The sequence below is a fragment of the Apodemus sylvaticus genome, chromosome 22 (genome assembly GCF_947179515.1).
Source record: "Apodemus sylvaticus chromosome 22, mApoSyl1.1, whole genome shotgun sequence".
Classification (NCBI taxonomy): domain Eukaryota; kingdom Metazoa; phylum Chordata; class Mammalia; order Rodentia; family Muridae; genus Apodemus; species Apodemus sylvaticus.
In genome coordinates, this window is record NC_067493.1 from 946,043 (window position 1) to 970,427 (window position 24,385).

Genomic DNA, 24,385 nt, shown 5'->3' on the forward strand with positions numbered 1-24,385 from the left:
TTGGTAAATCTGCCATGGAGAGATGTATACAAGGAGAGGATGTACCCAAGCTGTTACAAAAGTTGACCTTCAAGATTTTTCCTTGTGTGTCAGAAGAGACTTTAGATGTTTGAACAGTGTAGGAGTTCCTGCAGACTGTTATGATCCCTGAAGAAAGACTGAATGCATTTTCATCACAGGATGAATATTTGCCCATAGTGTCAAGGATCAGGATGCAGTTGATTGAAACAAAAACCTTCTAGATAGGATGATGTCTTTGGCTGCTTGTCTGCCCTGTCTGGCTTTCTTTGTGGAACTTGTGGAAGATCTTCTGGTAGGAGCCATTCCAGATACCTTCCAGGATAATGTTTATAGAATGAAAATTTTATTTTTCTCTCTTTCTTTGCTTTTCCAAGAATTTATATATTCATTGTCACTCTTATCACTATCCCCATTATATGTCCCTTGCTATGGCAGAGTCCCTCCCCCAGTCTCCTCTGTTTTTCTTTGAGAGGTTGTGGGGCCCCCAGGTAGCCCAAAAATTGGTGCATCAATTCTATCGTGAGTTAAGTACATCCTCTCTCACTGAGGCCAGACATGGCAGCCCAGTTAAAGAAACAGATTCAAAAGATATACCCCCCCCACAGCTATAGGGAAAGCCCTTGCTACAGTTGTTATTAGACGACCTTCTGAGCTTCTGTGCTGCACATCTGCTATATATGTGCCAGGGGCCTTAGTCCGTCCTGTGTATGCTATTTGGTTTGTGGCTTAGTTTCTGAGTGTCCCCATGGGTGCTTGTTACTTGAGTATCTTGGTCTTCCTGTGGAGTTCCTGTCCTCCTCAGGGGTTTCAATCTTCCTGCCAACTCTTCCATAATATTCCCCAAAGTCCATGCAAGGTTTGACTCTGGATCTGTGCAGCTTTTTCAGTCAGCTGCTTGGTGGATCCTCTCAATAGACAACGGCAGCCAAGTAGGGCAAATTTTCATTGGCCATATCTTTACTCTCTGCTCCAAATTTAACCCACCATTTCTATTAGAGGGGAAATATTGTGTTCTTGGTGTCTACTGTGTTGTGGGTGAAACTGACACTTCAGCTTTCTTCTCATGCTCCCAAACCTTCAGTATAATCTCTTTCCTTAAATTATATAAAATACAATAGAAACATTTGCTATTCATTAATAATCTATTTATTAGTCTGGTTGTTTTATATTTTTAAATTTATTTTATTTTTTGCTTTTCTTTTCCAAAACATATTTCTCTGTGAACCTTGTCTGTCCTTAACGTAGGAAGAGAAACCGCAAAAGACACATGTCTTGTGCTTGCAATATAAGCATATTTTTGTGCGGTTTTTTCCTCCACATCTTTAGTGTTGACATTTGCCCAAATATATAGATTATATTCTATTTCTCATAATGGCATATATTCATGACATCAATATTATCTGAGGATTCAGGTTCATTAGGTTTCACATGAATGCTGTTCTTTCTCAGTCTTGTGTTTGTTCTCAAATGTTTGAGTAAATGGAAATATTTTGCCTGTGTGCTTGAATATGAATACCATTTTTGTCTCATCTTTAGTGTTGTCAGAGGATAGCCTCAGAACTCCTAATCTTGAAGTAATGAGTAGCTGTTGGTCCCCCATGTGTTTACGAGGAATTTTCCACCATTATGTGGAAGACCAGCAGGTGCTTTCCAATACTGAGCTCTCTCTCCTACCCTAATTTGCTTATTTATGATCAGCATTTATATTACTATTATTTTCATCTGTCCATTTGTAATAATTTAAGCATGTATTCTCTTTTAGTAAAATTTTATTAATGTTAAAGTTTAAACTGTTACACTTCCTGTTTCTGCCAGATGAATTCAGATGTGCAGTGAATGTATAATTCTTTGCAGGAACTTTAGTAAAGAACTGTGGTTTCTATATCACTTTTATTTCCTTGGCTGATTTTTGTATGGATTGAGGGTTTTAAAATATAACTTTTAGTCTCATAGAACACATTACAAAGGTCATGCCAGTGTCAAGTTATTAGACATACACCTGCCTGTGCCTCTGTGATTAAAGACATGAGCAAATACACCCAGCTTGCCCATCATGTTTGTAGTTAGTAAATGTTCATACAATTTTTCAGGTGTGTTCTCAGTACTGTGGATCTGTTTTCCCTGCATGTCCCTCTCAGTTGGCATTTCTCTAGCAAGCCTGTATCCTATTCAAAGTGTTCAAAGGTGACAGAGGTGTATCTTATAATTAAAAATCCTTCTAAAATGACACAGTGATTATAAATTCTGAGTCAGAAAATAAGCAGAACAAGCACGAGAATTATGTGAATATATATTTGAGAAAGCATATATTTATTTTCTGGTGATGTTAGTATCATGCTTTGTGTTGTACATGTATGGGATATTTAGGATGCAGTGACTTTTGATGATGTGCATGTGAAATTCACTGAGGAGGAGTGGAATTTGCTGGATCCTTCCCAGAAGAGACTCTACAAAAATGTGATGTTGGAAACCTACCTGAACCTCAAAGCTATAGGTAAGAATGTTATTTTTTTTCTGAAGGATATAAATGTTTCTTGGTTATTGATGATCTTCTATTATTTTAATTGTATGAAAATTGAGCTGAATGATTCAGTTTCACTGAATTTTCACTGTAACTATCATGGTACAGTTAAAATTCACAGTACCTTTAATTTTGCCTATTTTCCAATACTATATCATTCATTTTATATTACTGTGTTTTAGGCTATAATTGCGAAGAGCATCATCTTGAAGAACATTGTCAAAATAATAGAAGTCATGAGAGGTAATTTTCATGTGCAAGCTGTTACAAATTTGTCTTTGCAGAAATTTTAATATCTTATGGAATCTCCAGCAAAAAGCAAAAGTGTAAAATAACAGTGTAGATATGATTATAATATTCTTACATAACCATGTACCTTTAAGTGTAGATATGATTATAATATTCTTACATAACCATGTACCTCAAGATCCAGTATCTGATTTGTGTATCCATTTGATAAGTAGCTCCATTAGACCTGTGCTGTGGATCTGCCCATCTGTATAGTCTCATAGTATTTAGAAATTGCACATTGAATAGTGATAAATTTATATCCAAAACATTCTAATAAGCAAATAGTCCATAGAAAATTTGGTGATACTCATATTCTTGTAGAAATATGGTTCAGTTTGGTGAGAGGGAATTTTATGAGAACCAAGAATATTGTTGTGGAGAAACATTACTCCATATTGCACATGTTATGAGAAACAAAAATTCAAACAGTGTGAATGTAATGAGTAAACCTTTCATTTATCATTTTTTATTAGGTATATCATGTGCCACAATGGATAATAATTATGTGAGCATAGGGATATGGAAAGAAGAAACATAAAATTTTTGTTCTAAAAAAAGAAGATATGTAGTATTCTACCTTTGACAGAAATTAGGAATATGAAAGACATTTGCAATTAGTTGTTTTTTTTTTAGCTTTACAGGGGATATCCCAAAACTCATTGTGTAAAAAACCTTTATGGGTACTAGGAATTTGGAAATTCTTCTGTGTGTCCTGATTCCCAGTCACATGTGTTGTAATTCACACTAGAGGAAAAATATGAATGCAACCAGTGTTATACAAATCAGAGATTTTCAAACTTTCTTCAGATAGCTAAAATACACCATATAAAAAGAGGGTACTATATATATGAGCCATGTAATAACCATCACACTTATCTTGAACAACTCGTAATGAGAGAGAACAATATGAACATATAAAGAGCTAAAATCTTAAGATCTGATGCTTCTTTACCATTAGACAAATTGTAAACATAATTCATATTGATTACTTGATTGATCAGAGTAATGAATGTGATAATGTTTTCACATGTGCTAATTATCATTGCAGGCATGTAAGAAAATATACTGGAATGAAACTCTATGAGTGTAATATATGTGGTAAAGCTTTTACAAGATGCAGTAATCTCCAATATCATAAAATAACACATACCGGAGAGAAACCTCATGAATGTAATCAATGTGGTAAAGCCTTTGCAAGACCCAGTCATCTCCAAAGACATAAAATGACACATACTGGAGAGAAACCTTATAAATGCGATCAATGTGGTAAAGCCTTTGCACAGCGTATTAATTTTCAATATCATAAAAGAACACATACTGGAGAGAATCCTTATGTATGCAATCAATGTGGGAAAGCCTTTGCATGTCACAGTACTTTCCAATATCATAAAGTAACACATACTGGAGAGAAATCTTATGAATGTAATCAATGTGGTAAAGCCTTTGCATATCACAGTAGTCTCCAAAGACATAAAAGAACACATACAGGAGAGAAACCATATGAATGTAATCAATGTGGTAAAGCCTTTGCACAGCACAGTCATCTCCAAAGACATAAAAGAACACATACTGGAGAGAAATCTTATGAATGTAATCAATGTGGTAAAGCCTTTGCACAGCGCAGTAATCTCCAATATCATAAAAGAACACATACTGGAGAGAAACCTTATGAATGCAATCAATGTGGTAAAGCCTTTACAAGACCCACTCTTCTCCAGTATCATAAAAGAACACACACCGGACAGAAAACTTATTAATGTAATCAATATGGTAAAGTGTTTTCACCAGGGATAAATCTTCTAATTCTGTGTGCTATACAGAATCATAATGAATATTATCATGAATTAAGTGGGAATTAGTAGGGTATCATAGTAGGATATGATAGACATAGGTGTTTGGGATTATTTCCACTCTGGAGATATTTTTTTGTTTTTGTTTTTCGTTTTTGTTTTTTGTTTTGTTTTGTTTTGTTTTTTTTTTTGATACTTGTGCAAAGAAGTTTGCTGCCTTTGTCTGAAGAGTTTCCTTGAGGTTAAAGTAAAGCTGTTTACATTAATTTTATTGATAAAGTAAGTCACGAAAATCACCGCATAGAATTTGGCCTGAAAGTTTTTAACAAGCATAGAAACTAAGAAAGGAAAAATAAAAAAAAGAAAGGTTCAAAATACAAGGTATCATCAGGAAGTTGAATGAAGTTTAATCTTGTGATCAAGGATATTCAATGGCATTAAAGAATGACTACATTAGGACAAGATTACATTCAGCTAAACATGGATTTGCAGTTGTATGAAAGAGAACTGTATCATGTTAGGAATTTTTATTACCTGGTTATTGTTTTTATGTTGACATATGAAGATACAAGTATGTGTCAAATTGCTAAGGGATGTATTTCGATTCTGGGTTCTGATTTTAAAATATAAACAGAAAGGCCTAGTTCATGTCATGGTGTTACATGCTTTTTAACCCACCATTCACAAGACAGAGTCATGCATATCTTTCACATCAAGGTAGATCTCTAAGCAAGTTCCAGGAAAGCCAAGATTAGGCAGTGATATATTTGAAATATTGGAAGCTGCTGATAAAGTAGCAGAAGGAGCTTTGTTCCAGCCCCAGTAAGCAGCAGAACTCAGCAACTCGGTCTTAAATGGTAATAATACTGAGACAATTGATGCTGGCTAGCTAGTAATTACGGGTGATGAAGAAGAAATCAGCATCACTGTGGTGAAAACTGACTGGTATTTTCTGAGTGACAGAAAAGGTGTGTTCTAGAGCTCACCAAGGTTGGACCTCATGGTACAGCTCAGCTTGGTTATGTGTAAGAATAACCCAGGTGGTACTGACTTCGAGTTCATGAAGTTGTCATACAGAACAGCTGAGGCTTGGCACCATTGAGCAAGCATAAGGGACGCTATGGGATCAAGACTTGTTCTAGCAGAAGAACCCAGCATCTTGAAGATGGAAGTACCATGGGATGAACAGCAAGAACAGCAGGAGAAGGAGAATGGAGTCAACCTGAGCTTAAAGTGATACAGAGGGCAGAGCTGGAAAAGTGACCCAATCTCTTTGGAGGAGCAGCGAAGATCATGTGTGGATTCAGGGCATTGAAACAAGAAGCTGTGAAATTGAAGTTATCTTAGAGACCGCAAGTTGTTGAGGTATTAGAACTGTCTGATACCTGCTCAGGAATTGAATCAAACCAGTCAAAGAGAAAAAATTGTGCTTCAGTGAACAAAGCAGAAAGGAGTTGGAGATCTGAAGAATACTTTGACATCAAACATGGAGATGCATAGTTTGGAGATTGTTCTGCTGGCTTTGGTCTTCCTTCGGTCCAGTATTTCCTCATGATTACCTTTACGAATAATAAAGTATATCCTGTGAATTTCAAGGTATATGATGTGCTTTATTGTTTCCAAAAATATAGCGGATTACTCTTGCATGACAGGATTAATCACAGAAGAGTCTTTGACCTTTGGACTTTTAATATTTTTGTCTGAAATCTAGACCAAATATGCACCTGTAATACAATAGCTCTGTAAATATGACCTTGAGACATAAAATTCAACATTAATCATAACTAAATTCTTTCTTCAGTTAAAATATAAACAACCTATTAAAGATCATTTACAAAAGAAGCAAGGAAAGCAATAGCATGTAATGTCAATTCTCCTTCCAGCTTTCTCATATAGGCTGGGCAAAGCAGGACGCAAATAATTATTCTATGTAAGCCAACAACACCAAGAAGCACAATATGTCCATGTTACATTTTGATGGATGAAAATAGCCAATGTTACTTATTATTTCTTTCATTTATATATTTTTTTTCACTTTACATCCAGGGTGCTCTTACCCCTGACCCCTTTTCTCCCAGTCTCAACTTCCCAAATCACTCCACTCAATACATCCTTAACCTCACAGGAAAGACCCCCTTAGCTACAACGAAGCCTTGGGGCATCAAGTCTAGGCAAGGCAAATCATGTCCTTTCCCAAAGAAACACAACACATCAGTCCAGGTAGAGATAAGTGTTCTGACAAAAGAATCAGAAGCATCCCCACATAATTTTTAAAGGATCCAAATTATGTATTTGAGATAATTTTATATCCAGCCACTTTCCTGAATTTGTTTATGAGCTGTAGAAGTTCTCTGGTTGGATTTTGGAGGTTTCTTACATATACTATCATATCATTTGCAAATAGTGACACCTTTACTTTTTCTTTGCCATTTGTATCCACCTAATCTCCTTTTGTTGTCTTATTGTTTCAGCTAGAAATTCAAATACTCTATTGAATACATGTGGGGGAGTGAGCATCCTTGTCTTTACCCTGATTTTAGTGGGGTTTCTTCAAATATCTCTCCATTTAATTTGAGATTGTATGTTGGTTTGCTGTGTATTGCTTTTATAATCTTCAGGTAGGGACCTTGTATACCTGATCTCAGTACTTTTCAAAAGAAGGGGTGTTATATATTGTCAAATTGTTGCTTCAGTGAGAGAAGATGCCGCTAATCCATGAGAGACTTGACGTCTCATGGTGTGGAGGACTTTTGTGGTGCGGGTGAGGGATGGGGACATCCTCTTGGAGAAGGGGTAAAGGTATGGGTTTGGGAGTAGTCAGGCAGCAGACCAGGAAGGGGATAAAGTCTGGACTTTACAAAAGGATTAAAGAATAAAAATAAATAACTTTTAAAAAGAATTCACATGAAGACCGTGCTGCATATCGGACACACATGGGTACCAGACCTGCGTCCAACTCTGCGTGATCATTGGTTGTTGACTGAGTCTCTGTGAGACCCATGGACCAAGGTTTGTTGATTCTGTAGGTATTTTTTTTTTGGTATCCTTGACACATTTTATATCACTTCATTCTCTCCCTGATTCTTCCAAAACTCTCTCTAAGCCACGCCTGAGGTTTGTTTTTGAGTCTCTGCGTCTGTTTACACCAGCGACTGGATCTCTCTAAGGAGACAGTTGTGTGAGTCTCTTGTGTGCAAGTACAACAGAGTGTCATTTATAGTGACAATCTTTGGCTCGCTGCCATGGGATGGGTTTTCATTTGAACAACGCAATGGTTGTGCATTCAGGGAAACACTGATCCATCTTTATCCGTGTGAATCTTGTCATCATGGTAACATATCAGCCCAAGGGTCTGTGGGTTGTGTGATGTCTTCCTTCCCGCACTGGAATTCTCACCTGGCTATAAGTTGTGGCCACCTCAGTCTCCATGTCCACTCTGCTATGAATCGTAGTTAAGGTCACTCAATGAACTCCTGTGAGCATCAGCGTCTCAGGTTTCCCATTCACCCCAGAGACAAATATTTATTTTGGTAAACAAAAAACAGTATGACTTATAGAAGTCCCATATTATATGTAGAATATTGAAATTAATAAGTGTTTACTTACTTTTAAATGTCACGCTCACCATTTAAATTTAGATCAACTCATAACAGAAGAATGCATGCATGCTGAGTTCAGGAGATTGGATAACAGCGTACTGAGTCCTCAGTATATTTAATACAAAAGGAAGAAAAGTATGATCATCATCCCTTGGAACTGAGATAAATGAAATTATTTTATTATTATTAATTAATTGATTTATTACATCCCAATTGCTGTACCAACCTTGTCCCTCCTTACAGTGTTCATCACCTCATCCCTGGGTATTCCCTGACCCTAGTGTATCAAGTCTATGCAGGATTAGGCACAACCAGACCCATTGAGATCACACAAGGCAGGCTAATACTACATGAATTCCAGGGGGCCTTGGACAAGTCTCTTTATTATTATTATTATTATTATTATTATTATTATTATTATTTTGGTGGCTCAATCTCTGGGAGCGCCGAGGTGTACATGTTAGTTGACATTGTAAGTCGTCAGGGCCTCAATCTTTCCCCAAACTCACCTATGTGATCCCCAATATCCACCTCAAGTATAGCTGTGGGAATCTGAATCTTTCTTAGTCAGGTGCTCATTACAGCCTCTGAGAAGACAGCTATGCTAGACTCCTCTCTGCCACCACAGCATTGAATCACTAACAGTGCCAGGGATTGTCGCCTGCCCATGGGATCAGTCTGAATGCAGGCCTATCACTCTTCAGCCATACCTGCAGTCTGTGCTCCATTTTTTTTTTTTTTACCTGCATTTCTTATTAATAGGACAGAAGTTTTCTAGGTGAGTTTGTGTCCCCATCATTACACTGGGAGTCCTATCTGGTTACTGAAGATTGTTTCTTTAGATTTCTTATTCGAATTGTTGGGCATTTCTGCTAAGGTGTTTGCCATGACTCCCCAGAGCTTACATCATCCAGTTCTCTGAAATTTCCTAAATATTCCCACACCCATACCTCTGAGAGCTGTATATTACCATTCACTCTTCTGGCTCTCTGTGGCTCTCTGTCTTTCTCCCCATACCTGATTCTACCCCTATTGCTTTCCCCTTCCTGTCTCCCATCCAGGACTTTCCCTCCTTCAGTCTCCCATGGCTATTTTATTCCTTTGACATGGGATTAAAATAACATCACTTAGTTATTCCTTCTTGTTTAACTTGGAGTCAGTGAGGTCTATCATGAGTATTTTGTACTTTTGGGGTAATACTCACTTATCAATATGTACATCCTTTGCATGTTGTTTTTGGTTTGTGATATCTCATCCAGGATAATATTTTCTAGTTCTATACGTTGGCCTGCAAATTTCATGATGTCTTTGTTTTTAATAGTCAAAATTCATTCCATTTTGTAATTGTACCATATTTTACATATACATAAACTCGTACACATACACATATATCTCCATGTCCATGTATTTACACATATACATATGCACATACACATGCACAACCTCTCCGTTGGATGTATGAATATTAAAATATCTAGGCTGCCATTTCCTGCACCTGACACTTTCTTTTGCCTTAGAGAAGCTTTGAAATTTCATGAGATCCCATTTATTAATTGAGGCTATAATGGCCTGGATATGTATGTTCTGTTATGGAAAATTGTCTCCTGTGCCAATGTCTTCAAGTCTATTCCTAGTTTCTCTTCCATTACTTTCAAAGGGTCTGGATTTATATTGATGTCCATGATCTTCCTGGACTCATACTTTGAGCAGGGTGATAAATATCACGCTATATTTCTTCTTGTACTCACAAAGAGCCAGTAAGACCAGCACCATTCATTTTAGGTACAGTCTTCATTCTATAGGACAGTTTTTGCTTCTATTAAAAAAATGTGTCCACATGCATGTGCATTTATTTCTGGGTATTGGACCTAATCTATTGATCAACCTGTCTTTTTTGTACCAAAACCATGCAGTTTTTATCAAGATTGTTCTGTATTACAGCTTGAAAGGTAGGGATGGTGAATCATCCAGATTTTTTTTTTTTTTCATTTTCCAGGATTGTTTTGGTTATCCTTGTTTTTTTTTTTTTTTTTTTTTTTTTTTTTTTTTTTTTTTTTTTTTTACCATATGAAGTTCCTTTTTCAAAGTTTTAAAATATGTAATGGAATTTTTGATGTGAATTGCAATGAAACTGAACATTTCTTTTGGTAAGATGTCTATTTCTTGATTTTCTTTTTTTATTTTTACTATTTCAATACATAGTCCATGACCATGGGTAATCTCTCTACTTTCTGATGGCTTCTTCAATGTCTTTCTTCAGGAACTTTAAGCTCTTACCACACCAGGAAGTCAAATGTTTGGTTTGAGTTGCATCAAAATGTTTTAAATTATTTTCAGCTATTGTGAAGGAAGTTGTTTCCCTAATTTTTTTGCTAAGCATTTTCATCATATTTTTTAAATTGATGGCTGCTGATTTCTTTGAGTAAATTTTATATCCAGCCATTTGGTTGAAGTTCTTAATCAGCTGTAGTAGTTCTCTGGTAGAATATTGTGGGTAACTTGTGTATATTATTTTATCTTCTACCAGCAGTAATATTTCTTTCTTTCCAATTTATCCACTTGATCTCCCTTTTTTTGACTTATTGCTTTACCTGCAACTACAAATTTTATATTGAATAGATAGGAACAGAATGGTGTGCCTTATCCCTGATTCTAGTGGAATTTCTTAAAGTTTCTTTCCATTTATTTGATATTGACTGTTGGTTGCCTGTATATTACTGTCATTATGTTTTCGTAGGTGCCTTGCATTTTTGTTTTCATCAAGACATTTAACACTAAAGCATGTTGGATTTTATCAAAGTCTTTTTGCAGCATCTAATGATATGATTATATTATTCTTTCTTTGAGTTTGTTTATATACTGCATTACGTTGACAGATTATCATATAGTAAACCATCCCTGAATTCATGGGATGAAGACTACTTGTTTGTGAGGAATTATGGTTTGGATGTGTTCATGGATTTGGTTTGCAATTTTTTTAATTTTTGATTTTTATTAATTGTTTTATTGTTTATATTTCAAATGATATTCACCTTGTCAAGTTCACCTGTACAACCCTCATCCCATTCTCTGTCCAATTTGCCTCTTTGAGGATACTCCTTCTCCCACTCATCCACTCCTGCCTTGACACTCTTACATTCACCTATGCTGTACCATCAGGCCTCCATAAGACTAAGAGCCTCCCCTCCCACTGATATAAGATAAAGCCATCCTCTGCTACAAGGAGTATTTTAGCATCAATATTCATAATTGAATATGGTGTAAAATCACTTTCTTTGTTGTGTCTTTCTGTGGTCTAGATGTCAGAATAACTGTACCATCCTAGAATCAATTAGTGTTATTATTTCTATTTCTAGTTTGTAAAATAGATTGAAGAGAATCATTATTAGCTCTTTTTTAAAGGTCTTGGAGAATTCTCACCTGAACCTATATAGCCCAGTTATTTGTTTTGTTTTGTTTTTGTTTTTCTGTTGGTGTTTTTTTTTTTTTTAATTTTTTAAAATTTTTTAGTTTTCTTTTGTTTTGTCTTTTTCTTTTTGGTTGAGTTTGTTTGGCTTTTTTTTATTTGGCGTGTTTTGATTTAATGAGTGCTTCTGTTTTCTTAGGGGTTATAACATTTTTATTTAGTTTACCTGATCTGGATTTACGTTTCATAAGTGGTATCTGTCTAGAGAAGTATCCATCTGGTCATAATTTTCAAAATTTGTTGAGTATAAGCACTTATTAATATTTTTAAAATATATAGTAGATGCCCATATACCTAACTGTAACTCCCCATATGAGGCAGAAACGCTGAAGTGCATATGTTTTAAGAAATTAGATTTGTTCACTCCATTTCAGAATATGCCAACTAAGGTTTCCTAGGAGCAAACGAAATACAGTTGATAAAAGGAGCACTCAAGTACATCAGTCACATCTCTCCATCATACACACAGGGACATAAAGAGCTGTGCATATTTCCTCATAGCTTATTACATACTACACAGGATGTGTGAGTACAAGAATATGTGTGGATGTGTTCGTGATTCTTCTTCTTATGATTAATATATTTATATATTCATTCATTTATTTGTTGTACTTATTCACATTACATACTGCTCACTGCTTCCCTCTAGATCAACCATCCCAAGTCCTTCTTCTCTATACTATATATGTCACTACGAGTCTGATTACATATGGAAACCTTTGTGATGTCCACATCACAAATGCAGTAGCAACCCTGACAATTTGGATTTATGTGCTGAATTTTTCTTAGATTATCAATAGTGACGCATTTCAAGGCTTCCTTTCTCCTTCAACAAGTTTGGAAACTCAGGCTCTGTTTGCATCTGACAGCCTGGATTCACAGACAGGAGCGGAGCATAACTGCCCTCAGAACACATCAGCACATCAGCTGACCAAAGGAGAAGCAGAAACACACAAAAATATTAGACCAAGCCTGAGAAATGTTGTGTACGCAGTTGTGGCAGGACTGAGGAACTCCAAGGAACAGGGACTCCAGTAGAAGAACAAGAGTCAACTCCGTGGGCTCTCAGATACTCACTCATCAACCAGAGCGCATACAAGGGCTGGGCCTCGCCCTCCCCCTGACATGAGAATTAAATGTGCAGCTTGGTGCTCATGTGGGCTGCTACACAACTTGTACAGGTGCTAACCTTGACTCTGTTGTGTTATTGTGAGTCCTGTTCTAACCGGACTGACTTGTGTAAACTCGGTGGAAGAGGGTGTGCGTTGTCGTGTAGTTGATTGACGTCCCAGGGTGAGTGTGTACACTGGAGGGTTCCTCCATCTTCTCAAAGGGGAAGGGGAGCTGTTCAGGTTAGAGACCAGGCGAGGGGTAGGAGACGAGGGGAGTGTTGTCAGGATGACAAAGTGAACACAGGAATTTAAAAAATGGGAAAATTATGATCAACGTGTCTTGGTTTAGAACACGATTCTGGTTTGGACCAACATCACTATTGATTAATCGTGGTCTACTATTATTTCTCCTTGTAAAATAAAAGGCTGTGACCTGTGAATGTCATTTCTTTTGATTAATCGTGGTCTACTATTATTTCTCCTTGTAAAATAAAAGGCAGTGACCTGTGAATGTCATTTCTTTTGATTAATCGTGGTCTACTATTATTTCTCCTTGTAAAATAAAAGGCTGTGACCTGTGCATGTCATTTCCTTTGATTAATCGTGGTCTACTATTATTTCTCCTGGTAAAATAAAAGGCTGTGACCTGTGAATGTCATTTCCTTTGATTAATCGTGGTCTACTATTATTTCTCCTTGTAAAATAAAAGGCTGTGACCTGTGAATGTCATTTCCTTTGATCAATCGTGGTCTACTATTATTTCTCCTTGTAAAATAAAAGGCTGTGACCTGTGAATGTCATTTCCTTTGATTAATCGTGGTCTACTATTATTTCTCCTTGTAAAATAAAAGGCTGTGACCTGTGAATGTCATTTCTCTGGCTTGAAAAAAAAACACACAGTAGGAACAGAAAATACACACACACACACACACATCAGAGAACATTCTACTTACCCAAGCTTCAGTGCTAGAGAAGAACTCAAGTTCACCAACCCGTGATGCTGGAATTCAGCAAACCGGTAAGTAGAATATCCAACCCTCAAAATGACAACAGCAAGTCCGGTGAGAGGACAGACATATTGTTAAGGAAAGTAACAATATCCACCCTGATCTCCATGCTCAGAGTGCGGCTGTGTGTGTGTGATGTATGAACAGTGAGACTGGCAATGACAACTGTAAGGAACTCCGCCTACATAGCCAAGACTCATTCCATGTTGACTCCCCACGGGTTAACCCATGGATCTCAGTAGGAAAAGTCTCTCAGAGAGATTATTGTTTCCGGTGTGATTGTGAAAAAAAGAGACTGCGGTATTAGCAGGTCACTGTCTCCAGTCATGCCAGGATTTTATTGTTCAGTGTGTAGAGCTGCGCTGTGTTTTCTTTTGCAGTGGTCAGATTATTTAGAATGTGGTTGAAGAAAAGAAAGTATGAGCCCCTACTGTGCTCTGTGTGTGTGTGTGTGTGTCTGTGCTCTGTGTGTGTGTGTGTGTGTGTGTGAGTGTGTGTGTGTGTGTGTGTCTGTGTGTGTGTGTGTGTTTTCAAGTACATGTGCATGTGTGTGTGTGTGTGTTTGTGTATACTTCAGTGTGTGTGTGTGTGTGTGTGTGTGTGTGTGTGTGTATGTGCGCGCTATGCTAGGACCTGAGGTCCTAGGGAATATTGTACAGGGACTCCTCCTTCGGTTTACTTGCAGATCCTCTCAGTGTGTTTTACAGTGGTTAGATTATTCAGAATGTGGATGAAGAAAAGAAAGTATGTGCTTCTACTGTACTCCTTGTGTGTGTATGTGTATGTATGTGTGTGTGTGTGTGTGTTTTCAAGCTCATGTGCATGTGTGTGTGTGTGTGTATTTGTGTTTGTGTGTTTTGTGTATATGTATGTGCATGTGTATGTGTCTTTGTGTTTGTATGTATGTCTGTGTGTGTGTGTGTGTGTGTGTGCTATGCTACGACCTGAGGTCCTAGGGAATATTGTACAGGGACTCCTCCTTTGGTTTACATGCAGATCCTCTCCCAACGCCCATCATCTGAACCTCACCAGGTTCTGTGTGCGCCTCCCCCTCTCCTGGATGCTGTGAGGCTCAGGAATATTGGCGACATGAAAAGGGAAATTTAGACCCTTGGGCCACAGAGTTGCCTCTTGAAATCGGCCACAAGACCACATTCTACGTCCAACACATGACAGCTACTTATGCAGTGATATATATATATATATATAATTATATATATTATATTATATTTGATAATATAAGAGCTTGGCTGGCTTTTCAGATCAGATTTAAAGGCGTTTGATGGTGACTACATGTGAGAGGATGCAAAAGGGGTTCCCTCAGGAACGAAGTTCTAGGGTCTGCACCAGGAAGAGTGTCTATTCCCCCAGTTGCACTTCTCTCAAAACACATCCCTGGATGATAATGTGAGCAGATAAAGTTCATTCAGACACCTCCCCTGTATCCGTGAAGACTGTGATAATCCCAGCCTATCATTCTGTGTCCGTCATGATGAAACCTCAGCAGAGTGCGTAACCAAGCAGTGTGATTTATGGATGGGATTGTGCAGCTCCCTGCCAATCCAGGAAGGAAAGCACAACCTCACATGGACCCTGTACTCCCAGAAATATGCCAATCAGACATCCCAGGCTCCTGTTTTTCTTAGCTCTGTGACTTCCAACCAAAAGATATCATTCAGATAATATGGTTATTTATTAACCGGCCACAGATAACGTCAAAATAAATTAATTCACTGACCATCCAGGCCCCAGGTAAAAACCCTTAACCCATCATTTCTTAGTGTAAGAAGTTTATAAGGCCTCTTTTCTAAGATCTCTAACCTAGCATAAAGGTAAAGAAACCCTAAGTAAAGAAACAAACTTTAACCCCTCGATAGACGTGCAGCCATCAGCATCCACTGACGTCAGTGTCTCCCTCCATGAGTCACTGTGGTTGTGCAGAGGCAGTGAGGTTTGTGAAGGACACACATTTCATAAAGAGAACAAACATCACCTGTGCATGAGTTCCGTTTCTATTGTTGTGGAACATCACCATAATGTAAAGGAACACGGGGAGGGAAGTGTGTGTTCTGTGTCAGAGCGTGCAGTCCGTTGTGAAGAGGACTCGAGTCAGGCCCTGTGAGCAAAACCCAAAGCAGAAGCCACGGAGGAGCACTGCTTACAGGCTTCCTCCCCAGGGTCTTCCCCAGATTGTTTTCTTATGTCATCAAGATAAAACACACTGGGCCCCACCCTGCAAACCCCTTCCGATCCCTCCATTTTCCTCTGAATAAATTAAGACAGAAAAGTCTCCCCCTACCCTTCTAATTTTAAAGTATTCTATCAATAAAAGTAATGAGAAAAGCCAGAATCCAAAGGGAACCCGATAAAATGAAGCTCTCAAGCTCTATCTTCAACCTCCAGTGTCTTTAGTGTTCATTGCTAGAATTACCTGAGAACTCTTTTTAAGCAATATGTATTTGCCTTCAATGAAACAGTAGGGAAAAATGAAGTGGTGACATATTATTGCCATATCTTTGAATGGTGCAGTGACTTTTAAATATTGTATTTTACAAAGTTTACTAGTTTATTTTATCCTTTAGATTATTATTTTAATTTTTTATATCCCACTCACTGCTCCCCTCCCAGTCACCACCTGCCGTAACGCTTCCCAACCCTTGAAATTTTTCCTCTGAGTAAGTGTTTCTAAAGGATACACCCTCACACTGCTCATCAAGTCTTTTTGAGGCTATGCATATCCTCTCCCACAGAAGCCACACAAGGCACCACAGCTACAACATATACCACAGAGAGGCAACAGGCTGTGAAATTGTCCTCATGAAGGCCGAGTTGCCCATTTCCGTCATTTGTGCAGAGAGGACTAGATCCAGTCCACACACGTTGTTTGGGTGGTGGTGATTCAGGCTAGGAAAGCACCCAGTGTTCAGTTTAGGTGATTCTGTTATTTCTCCTTTCCCCTTCAAGGCTACAAGCCTTCTGCATACTCTTCCATGGACGCCCTCCATCTTCATTCAGCCATTGGCTGTGTGTATAGCCGCTGAATGTAGCCTTTTAGAAGAGAGTCATTCTATGCTCCTGAATACAAGTACCATTGGGTACCATTACTGCTCCAGGCCAAGATTTTCACACGAAACACCAAGCCAATTTAGAAGCATCTTAGAGGCCTGTATTTCCTAGGTTGCATCATGCCACGTGTAGCTAGTTAAGATGGCTCTGACACTGAATCACCAGTTTTAAACTAACCTTTTCTTAATAACACTATATCTTTTAAATCATAGCCAATTAATTTATAACTCTATAGTCAAGATATGTAAAACCTTATACCATTAAGACCTAATTAAAAACAAAATAAAGCGATTACACGAATTTTATTAGTTAAACCAGAGTTTTCCCAAACTGGAGATTATTGGCCCTTCAAGAGAAAAGTTGAGCACGTTGCCGCTGCCGGGTGTACCGGCTCATGGCCCGCAGAGTTCCGGGCTCTCTGGCGGCCGCCGTTATTGCCTGTGCCCCGCGAGCCATGCGCTGCCCTGCATTCTACCTCCCAAGTGCTGGGATTAAAGGCGTGTGCCACATTGTCACTGCTGCACATAATTTTTTTTCCTTTAGCTGTGTTTTACGCCTACTTATGAATGTGGGGCACCTCAAATTAGCCTACTCTGTGTAAACTGCAATTGGCAGGACTGCCAGCAAGATAAAGTTTTTTTTTGTTGTTGTTGTTGTTGTTTTTTTTTTTTTTTTTTTTTACCATTTTTTTCTTTTTAACAGAAAACAGAAAAACGACCAATCATTCAGCCAAACAAAACAATAGACAACACAAACTGACACACATATTGACAAGTTTTGGTGCGCCAAAAGACAAAAAACAGACAGCAAGGAAACTTGATGTCACAAAGAGATCCAAATATCTTAACCTGAACTAAAGTGATCTCCAGTAGGTTTCAGAGAGAAAACAGGACATCTCCCGCTTTCCTGTCCTCACCAGGAGAGTTTTGAGATAGCTTCCAACCATTCTTTTTTTTTAATACTGTGTCCTACACATGGAAAAACTGCTTTTCTGAAACCTGCTTTTTCTCTTAATATTTAACAAGGGGAAAGGAGGATGCCTAGTTAAACACACACACCTGTGGAGAGGGAAGTCGAGCCCAGGAATTTCTCTGCAGTCCAGGTCTTACATGCTGCCTGTGAGAGGCTTCTCCTTGGCTGCTTCAGCAGCAGTCTCTGACTTGTATGGGTCTCCAGTACCTGTATGGGTCTCCCCTGTCCATTTTTGCCTAGTCCCTGTCCAGGGAGATAGCTCTGGGAGAGCATTTGCTGAGCAATAACCTCATTAGGACCACACATAAGGACTTTCATTTGAGAGAGAATTTCTCTTCCCCAGAGGTTAACAGGCAGACCAGGGACCACGAAGGGCTGAGTAGAGCCAGTATTTCCTTCTGTCCTCCCAAGTCAGCAACTGTGAGCTCTGCAGAGTATTTTTTGCTTGTCCAATCTCCTGCAGATGGGTCAGAGAGGCTTGCAAATGCCAATTGGGGGCGGGGGGGTGGGCAAGCACTTTGCGAGATCACAGTAGAATCGGCACCTGAGTCTAAGATGCCCTCAAAGCTTTTACCATTTATTTTAAAGCTGATAGTATAGGACGATCTCTGGTGATTGCCTGGATCCAGTAAAGGTCTGAGGAACCTGACTGAGAGGAGCCACGCTGCATGCCTATCGCTGGGTATAGGGTGGCAGGCCATGTGGAGGGGCTTGTTTTGGCTCTGGCTTTTTCTAGGCATTTGAGTTTGAAATAAATCTTGAAGTTAGAGTGACCATTTGTCCCTCATAGCTCCTTTAAGAGGGCTACTTGCTCTCTGCAGCTTTTCTCCTCCAAGTTGGCTTTCTCCCCGGGGGGTCTCTTAACTTAATGGCATATCAGCAAGGGATGGGTCCCTCAGGATCGGAGGATAAAGAGAAGTTTCAGGAGCTGATTACGGGCACTCAGGCCTGTCTATAACGACTGAGGAAGGTTTTGCAGAGTTCTTTTTAGGGGAAAGTGAGGTCACAGAAGCTGCCCGCGACAAAGGGTAGAGGCAATATTCAGCAGGGTCATTGTTCGCACTCTGAATTAGCCCCTGGTAACTAAAGAATGTATCAGACATTGGTTCACCTGTACCTGTTTTCAAAATCTTATTAATTTCTTTACCATCCCTAGTCCATGTTAGCGGGTGAATGCCAGGTCCACTTAAAACCAACCAAGGACGTTTTTCATGACAAAACAAAACAACTTAATTAAATCTTTTTTCTTAACTCTTACTCCTCTCTCCCTTAATGATTGCTTGATTTCTCCTATGAATCAAGCCTCTTTAGCCTCTTTTAATAATTGTTTCCCTATGACAATCGGACGACAATGTTTGTCCACTTACCTGCCCCTCCAGCGACACATGTGTGATGCGGTCTGTGGGGTCCTTCAGTCCTTTTCCCAGGATTTCTCCTCCGTTGTCCGGTAGTTGACCGTACTTCGGGTCCCTGTTCAGGCACCACTATGACCCGGCCAGCAGGTCCAGTTATTCCCGGGTCCCGAAGGGGCACTACCCGAGGGTCAAAAATGGGGGGAAGAGAGAAAGGAAGCTAAGCACGCTAACAAAGTCAGAGTCAGTCTGGGTTGTGCCATGGCTTCATTTAATGTCGGGGAGGTAAGTGGGTTTTAAGTCTTACAGAGAAGGAAATAACCTTCACACCAGACAAAGGAGGGAAGGGCAGAGACACCCCTAGGGGTCGAAGCAGGAAGCAAGTGAGGAGGTCATCTGGTCATCTGGAGAGGACACCCGGAGTTAACGCCAGCAGGTATATTCCGTGGTTAGGGCAGGAACATCTTGTGGTATTCTCGGAATCTTCTCACACCGCAAGCTCAAGGAGAAGGCTCTAGTTAATTGTTCTTATATTTTAGCAGCGACCACCTTAGGGCCAAGAGTAAGCATAAGTCCAAATATCTCAGGACGGCTTCCCACAAATGCCAATCCCAATTACAATTCTAGTATTTGCTGCATGCGAAGAAGCAGTAGGATTAGTTCTTCTAGTAAAAGTATCAAACACATATGGAACTGATTACATACAAAACCTCAACTTACTACAATGCTAAAAATTATCATCCTATCATTAATACTTCTCCCATTAACCTAACTCTCTAATCCAAAAAAAGTATGAACATATGTAACCTCCTACAGCTTTTTAGTTAGTCTAATTAGCCTATCAATTTTATGACAAACAGATGAAAATTATTTAAATTTCTCACTTATATTTTCCTCAGATCCATTATCCACTCCATTAATTATTTTAACAACCTGATTATTACCACTAATACTTATAGCCAGCCAAAATCACCTAAAAAAAGAAAAAAATATTATATCAATAACTCTACATTTCTTTACTTACTAGCCTACAAATTTTATTAGTCATAACTTTCTCAGCAACCGAACTAATCATATTCTATGTTCTATTTGAATTCACCCTCATTCCCACATTAATCATTATTACACAATGAGGAAACCAAACAGAACACTTAAATGCAGGACTTTAGTTCTTATTTTATACATTAATTGGCTCAATTCCCCTCCTAATTGCTCTAATTCATATTCAAAATTTCACAGGAACACTCAACATTATAATTTTATCATTAACTACTAACTCCCTTAACCACTCATGAACAAATAATATTATATGACTAGCATGCATAATAGCATTTCTCATTAAAATACCATTATATGGAGTTCACCTATGACTCCCAAAAGCTCACGTTGAGGCTCCAATCGCAGGATCTATAATTCTAGCAGCTGTCCTACTTAAATTAGGAAGCTATGGAATAATACGAATTTCCATTATCCTAGACCCTCTAACCAAATATATAGCTTATCCATTTATTCTCCTATCTTTATCAGGTATAATTATAACAAGTTCAATCTGCCTACGTCAAACAGACCTAAAATCACTAATTGCATATTCCTCAGTCAGCCATATAGCCCTAGTTATTGCATCTATTATAATTCAAACTCCCTGAAGCTTTATAGGAGTCACTATATTAATAATCGCACACGGATTAACATCATTATTATTCTGTCTAGCAAATTCAAACTACAAACGTATCCACAGCCGAACCATAATTATAACCCGAGGCCTGCAAATAATCTTCCCACTTATAGCAACCTCATGACTAATTGCAAGCCTAGCTAACCTTGCTCTTCCTCCATCAATTAACCTAATTGGAGAGTTATTTATCACAATATCACTTTTCTCCTGATCAAATTTCTCTATTATCCTCATAGGAATTAATATTTTTATTACAGGCATATACTCAATATATACAATTATTACAACCCAACGAGGAAAACTAACCAACCATATAAATAACCTTCAACCTTCACATACACGAGAACTTACACTCATAAGTCTCCACATTATCCCCCTAACTCTATTAACTATCAGCCCAAAACTTATTACAGGACTAACAATATGTAAATATAGTTTAAAAAAAACATTAGACTGTGAATCTAAAAATAAGAAATAACCCTCTTTATTTACCAAGAAAGTATGCAAGAACTGCTAATTCATGCTCCCATGCTTAAATTCATGGCTTTCTTACTTTTATAGGACAAAAGTAATCCATTGCTCTTAAGAACCAAAATTCTTAGTGTAAATCTAAATGAAAGTAATAAACACCATAACATCTTCTATTTTATCTATTTTATGACACTACTTATACCAATCATAATATCTATAACTAGCCTATCTAAATATATTTACTTTCCCCTTCATGCAATGCTATCAATTAAATTCTCATTCTTTCTAAGCTTACTTCCACTAATAATACTATTCTACTATAATGCAGAATATATAATTACTTCATGACATTGAACAACAATAAATTCTATCGAACTATCAATGAGCTTCAAAATAGATTATTTCTCAATTATATTTATATCCGTAGCATTATTCGTTACATGATCTATTATTCAATTCTCATCATGATATATACACTCAGACCCTAACATCAACCGATTTATCAAGTACTTATTACTCTTCCTTATTACCATACTAATTTTAACCTCAGCTAACAACCTATTTCAACTATTCATTGGATGAGAAGGAGTTGGAATCATGTCATTCCTACTTATTGGATGATGATTCGGATGAGCAGATGCAAATACAGCAGCCCTACAAGCAATTTTATATAATCGAACTGGAGTTATCGGATTCATTTTAGCCAGAACATGATTCTGCCTAAATATACACTCCTGAGAACTACAACAAATTATGCTTACAGATAATAATAATATAATCCCCCTTCTAGGTCTACTAATCACAGCAACAAGGAAATCAGCCCAATTTGGCCTCCAGCCATGACTCCCATCCGCCATAGAAGGACCAACACCAGTATCAGCCCTCCTTCACTCTAGCACTATAGTAGTAGCAGGCATCTTCTTACTAGTTCGATTTCACCCACTGACATCAAACAACCCTTCCATTCTAACAATAATACTATGTCGTAGAGCCCTAACCACTCTATTCAATACCAGCTCTGCCCTCACCCAAAACGACATTAAAAAAAATTGTAGCATTTTCCACATCCAGTCAACTAGGACTAATAATAGTAACCTTAGGAATTAACCATCCCTATTTAGCCTTCCTTCACATTTGCACTCATACATTCTTTAAAGCTATGCTCTTTATATGCTCAGGATCAATCATTCATAGCCTAAACGACGAACAAGATATCCAAAAAATAGGGAATATAACAAAAACTATACCATTCACATCATCTTGCCTTACAATCGGCAGCCTAGCCTTAACGGGAATACCATTCCTCACAGGCTTCTACTCAAAAGACCTAATTATTGAAGCTATCAACACCTGTAATACCAATTCCTGAGCCCAATTAATTACACTAATCGCTACATCAATAACAGCCATATACAGCATACGAATCATTTACTTTGTAGTCATATCAAAACCACGATTCCCACCAATAATCTCAATTAATGAAAACAATCCATACCTCATAAACCCAATTAAACGTCTAGCCGGATTTTTTATGTCTTATAACATCCCACCAACTAACATCCCAATTCTCATAATAGCATGATATCTAAAAACTACAGCTCTAGCAATCTCCATTTTAGGATTCCTAATAGCCCTAGAACTTAATAACCTCACACTAAACCTCTCTATTAACAAAAAAAAAAAAAAAAACCCATACTCATCATTCTCTACATCACTAGGACACTTCCCATTAATTATTGCCCGAATTATCCCCACTAGTACTCTAATATCAAGTTTTAAAGTATCTCTTAACCTTCTACATTTATCATGACTAGAAAAATCTATCCCAGAATCCACTTCAACAATCCACTCCCATATTTCAAAACTGCTAACCAATCAAAAAGAGTTAGTAAAGTTATATTTTTTATCATTTTTAATTTCCCTACTTCTAGTAATCTTAATTTACATTACTAGTCTCGAGTAATTTCAATAATGATAAAAATTCCAGCAAATAAAGACCACCCAGCAACTACTATTATTCAAGTAGCACAACTATATATAGCCGCAACACCAATTCCTCCCTCTAACATCACACCTACATCATCAATCTCGTATATTAAGCAATCATTTAAACTATCAAAATTTACCAACTCCACTTCACTATAATAACTTAACATATACATAATTAACAACTCCATTGATACTCCAACAACCAGAATACTAAAAGCCATTCAATTAGACCCTCAAGTCTCAGGAAATTCCTCAGTAGCTATAGCAGTAGTATACCCAAACACTACCATTATACCACCCAAATAAATTAAAAACACTATTAACCCTAAAAATGAACCACCAAACCCTAAAACCATTAAGCATCTTAAAAACCCACTAACAATTAATCCAATCCACCATAAATAGGAGAAGCTTTTAAAGCCAACCCAAGACATCCAGTTAAAAATAATAAACTTAAAACAGAAATATAATTTATCATTATTTCCACATAGCACTTAACTGCGACTAATGACATGAAAAATCATCGTTGTAATTCAACTATAGAAACCTAATGACAAACATTCGAAAAACACACCCACTACTAAAAATTATCAACCACTCTTTCATCGACCTCCCAGCCCCATCTATCATCTCATCATGATGAAACTTTGGTTCTCTACTAGGAATTTGCCTTATAATCCAAATGCTCACAGACCTATTTCTAGCAATACACTACACATCAGACACAATAACAGCATTTTCTTCAGTAACTCATATTTGCCGAGACGTAAAATACGGATGATTGATCCGATATATACATGCAAACGGAGCTTCAATATTCTTCATTTGCCTATTTCTACACGTAGGACGAGGAATATACTACGGATCCTATACTTTCATAGAAACATGAAACATCGGTGTAATCCTTTTATTTGCAGTAATATCCACAGCATTCATAGGATATGTTCTTCCATGAGGACAAATGTCCTTCTGAGGAGCAACAGTAATTACAAACTTACTATCAGCAATCCCATACATCGGAACTACCCTAGTAGAATGAATCTGAGGAGGGTT

At 37.8% G+C, this 24,385-nt stretch overlaps 1 protein-coding gene across 1 annotated transcript in view; it reads left to right on the top strand.

Annotated features, from left to right (window-relative positions):
- The window catches only part of LOC127673189 (uncharacterized), a 234,185-nt gene that overhangs the window by 8,201 nt on the left and 201,599 nt on the right, over window positions 1-24,385 (top strand). Inside the window, 3 exon segments of the mRNA XM_052168797.1 lie at window positions 2,401-2,515; window positions 2,725-2,785; window positions 3,882-4,550. Coding sequence (XP_052024757.1) covers window positions 2,401-2,515; window positions 2,725-2,785; window positions 3,882-4,550 — 845 coding nt within the window.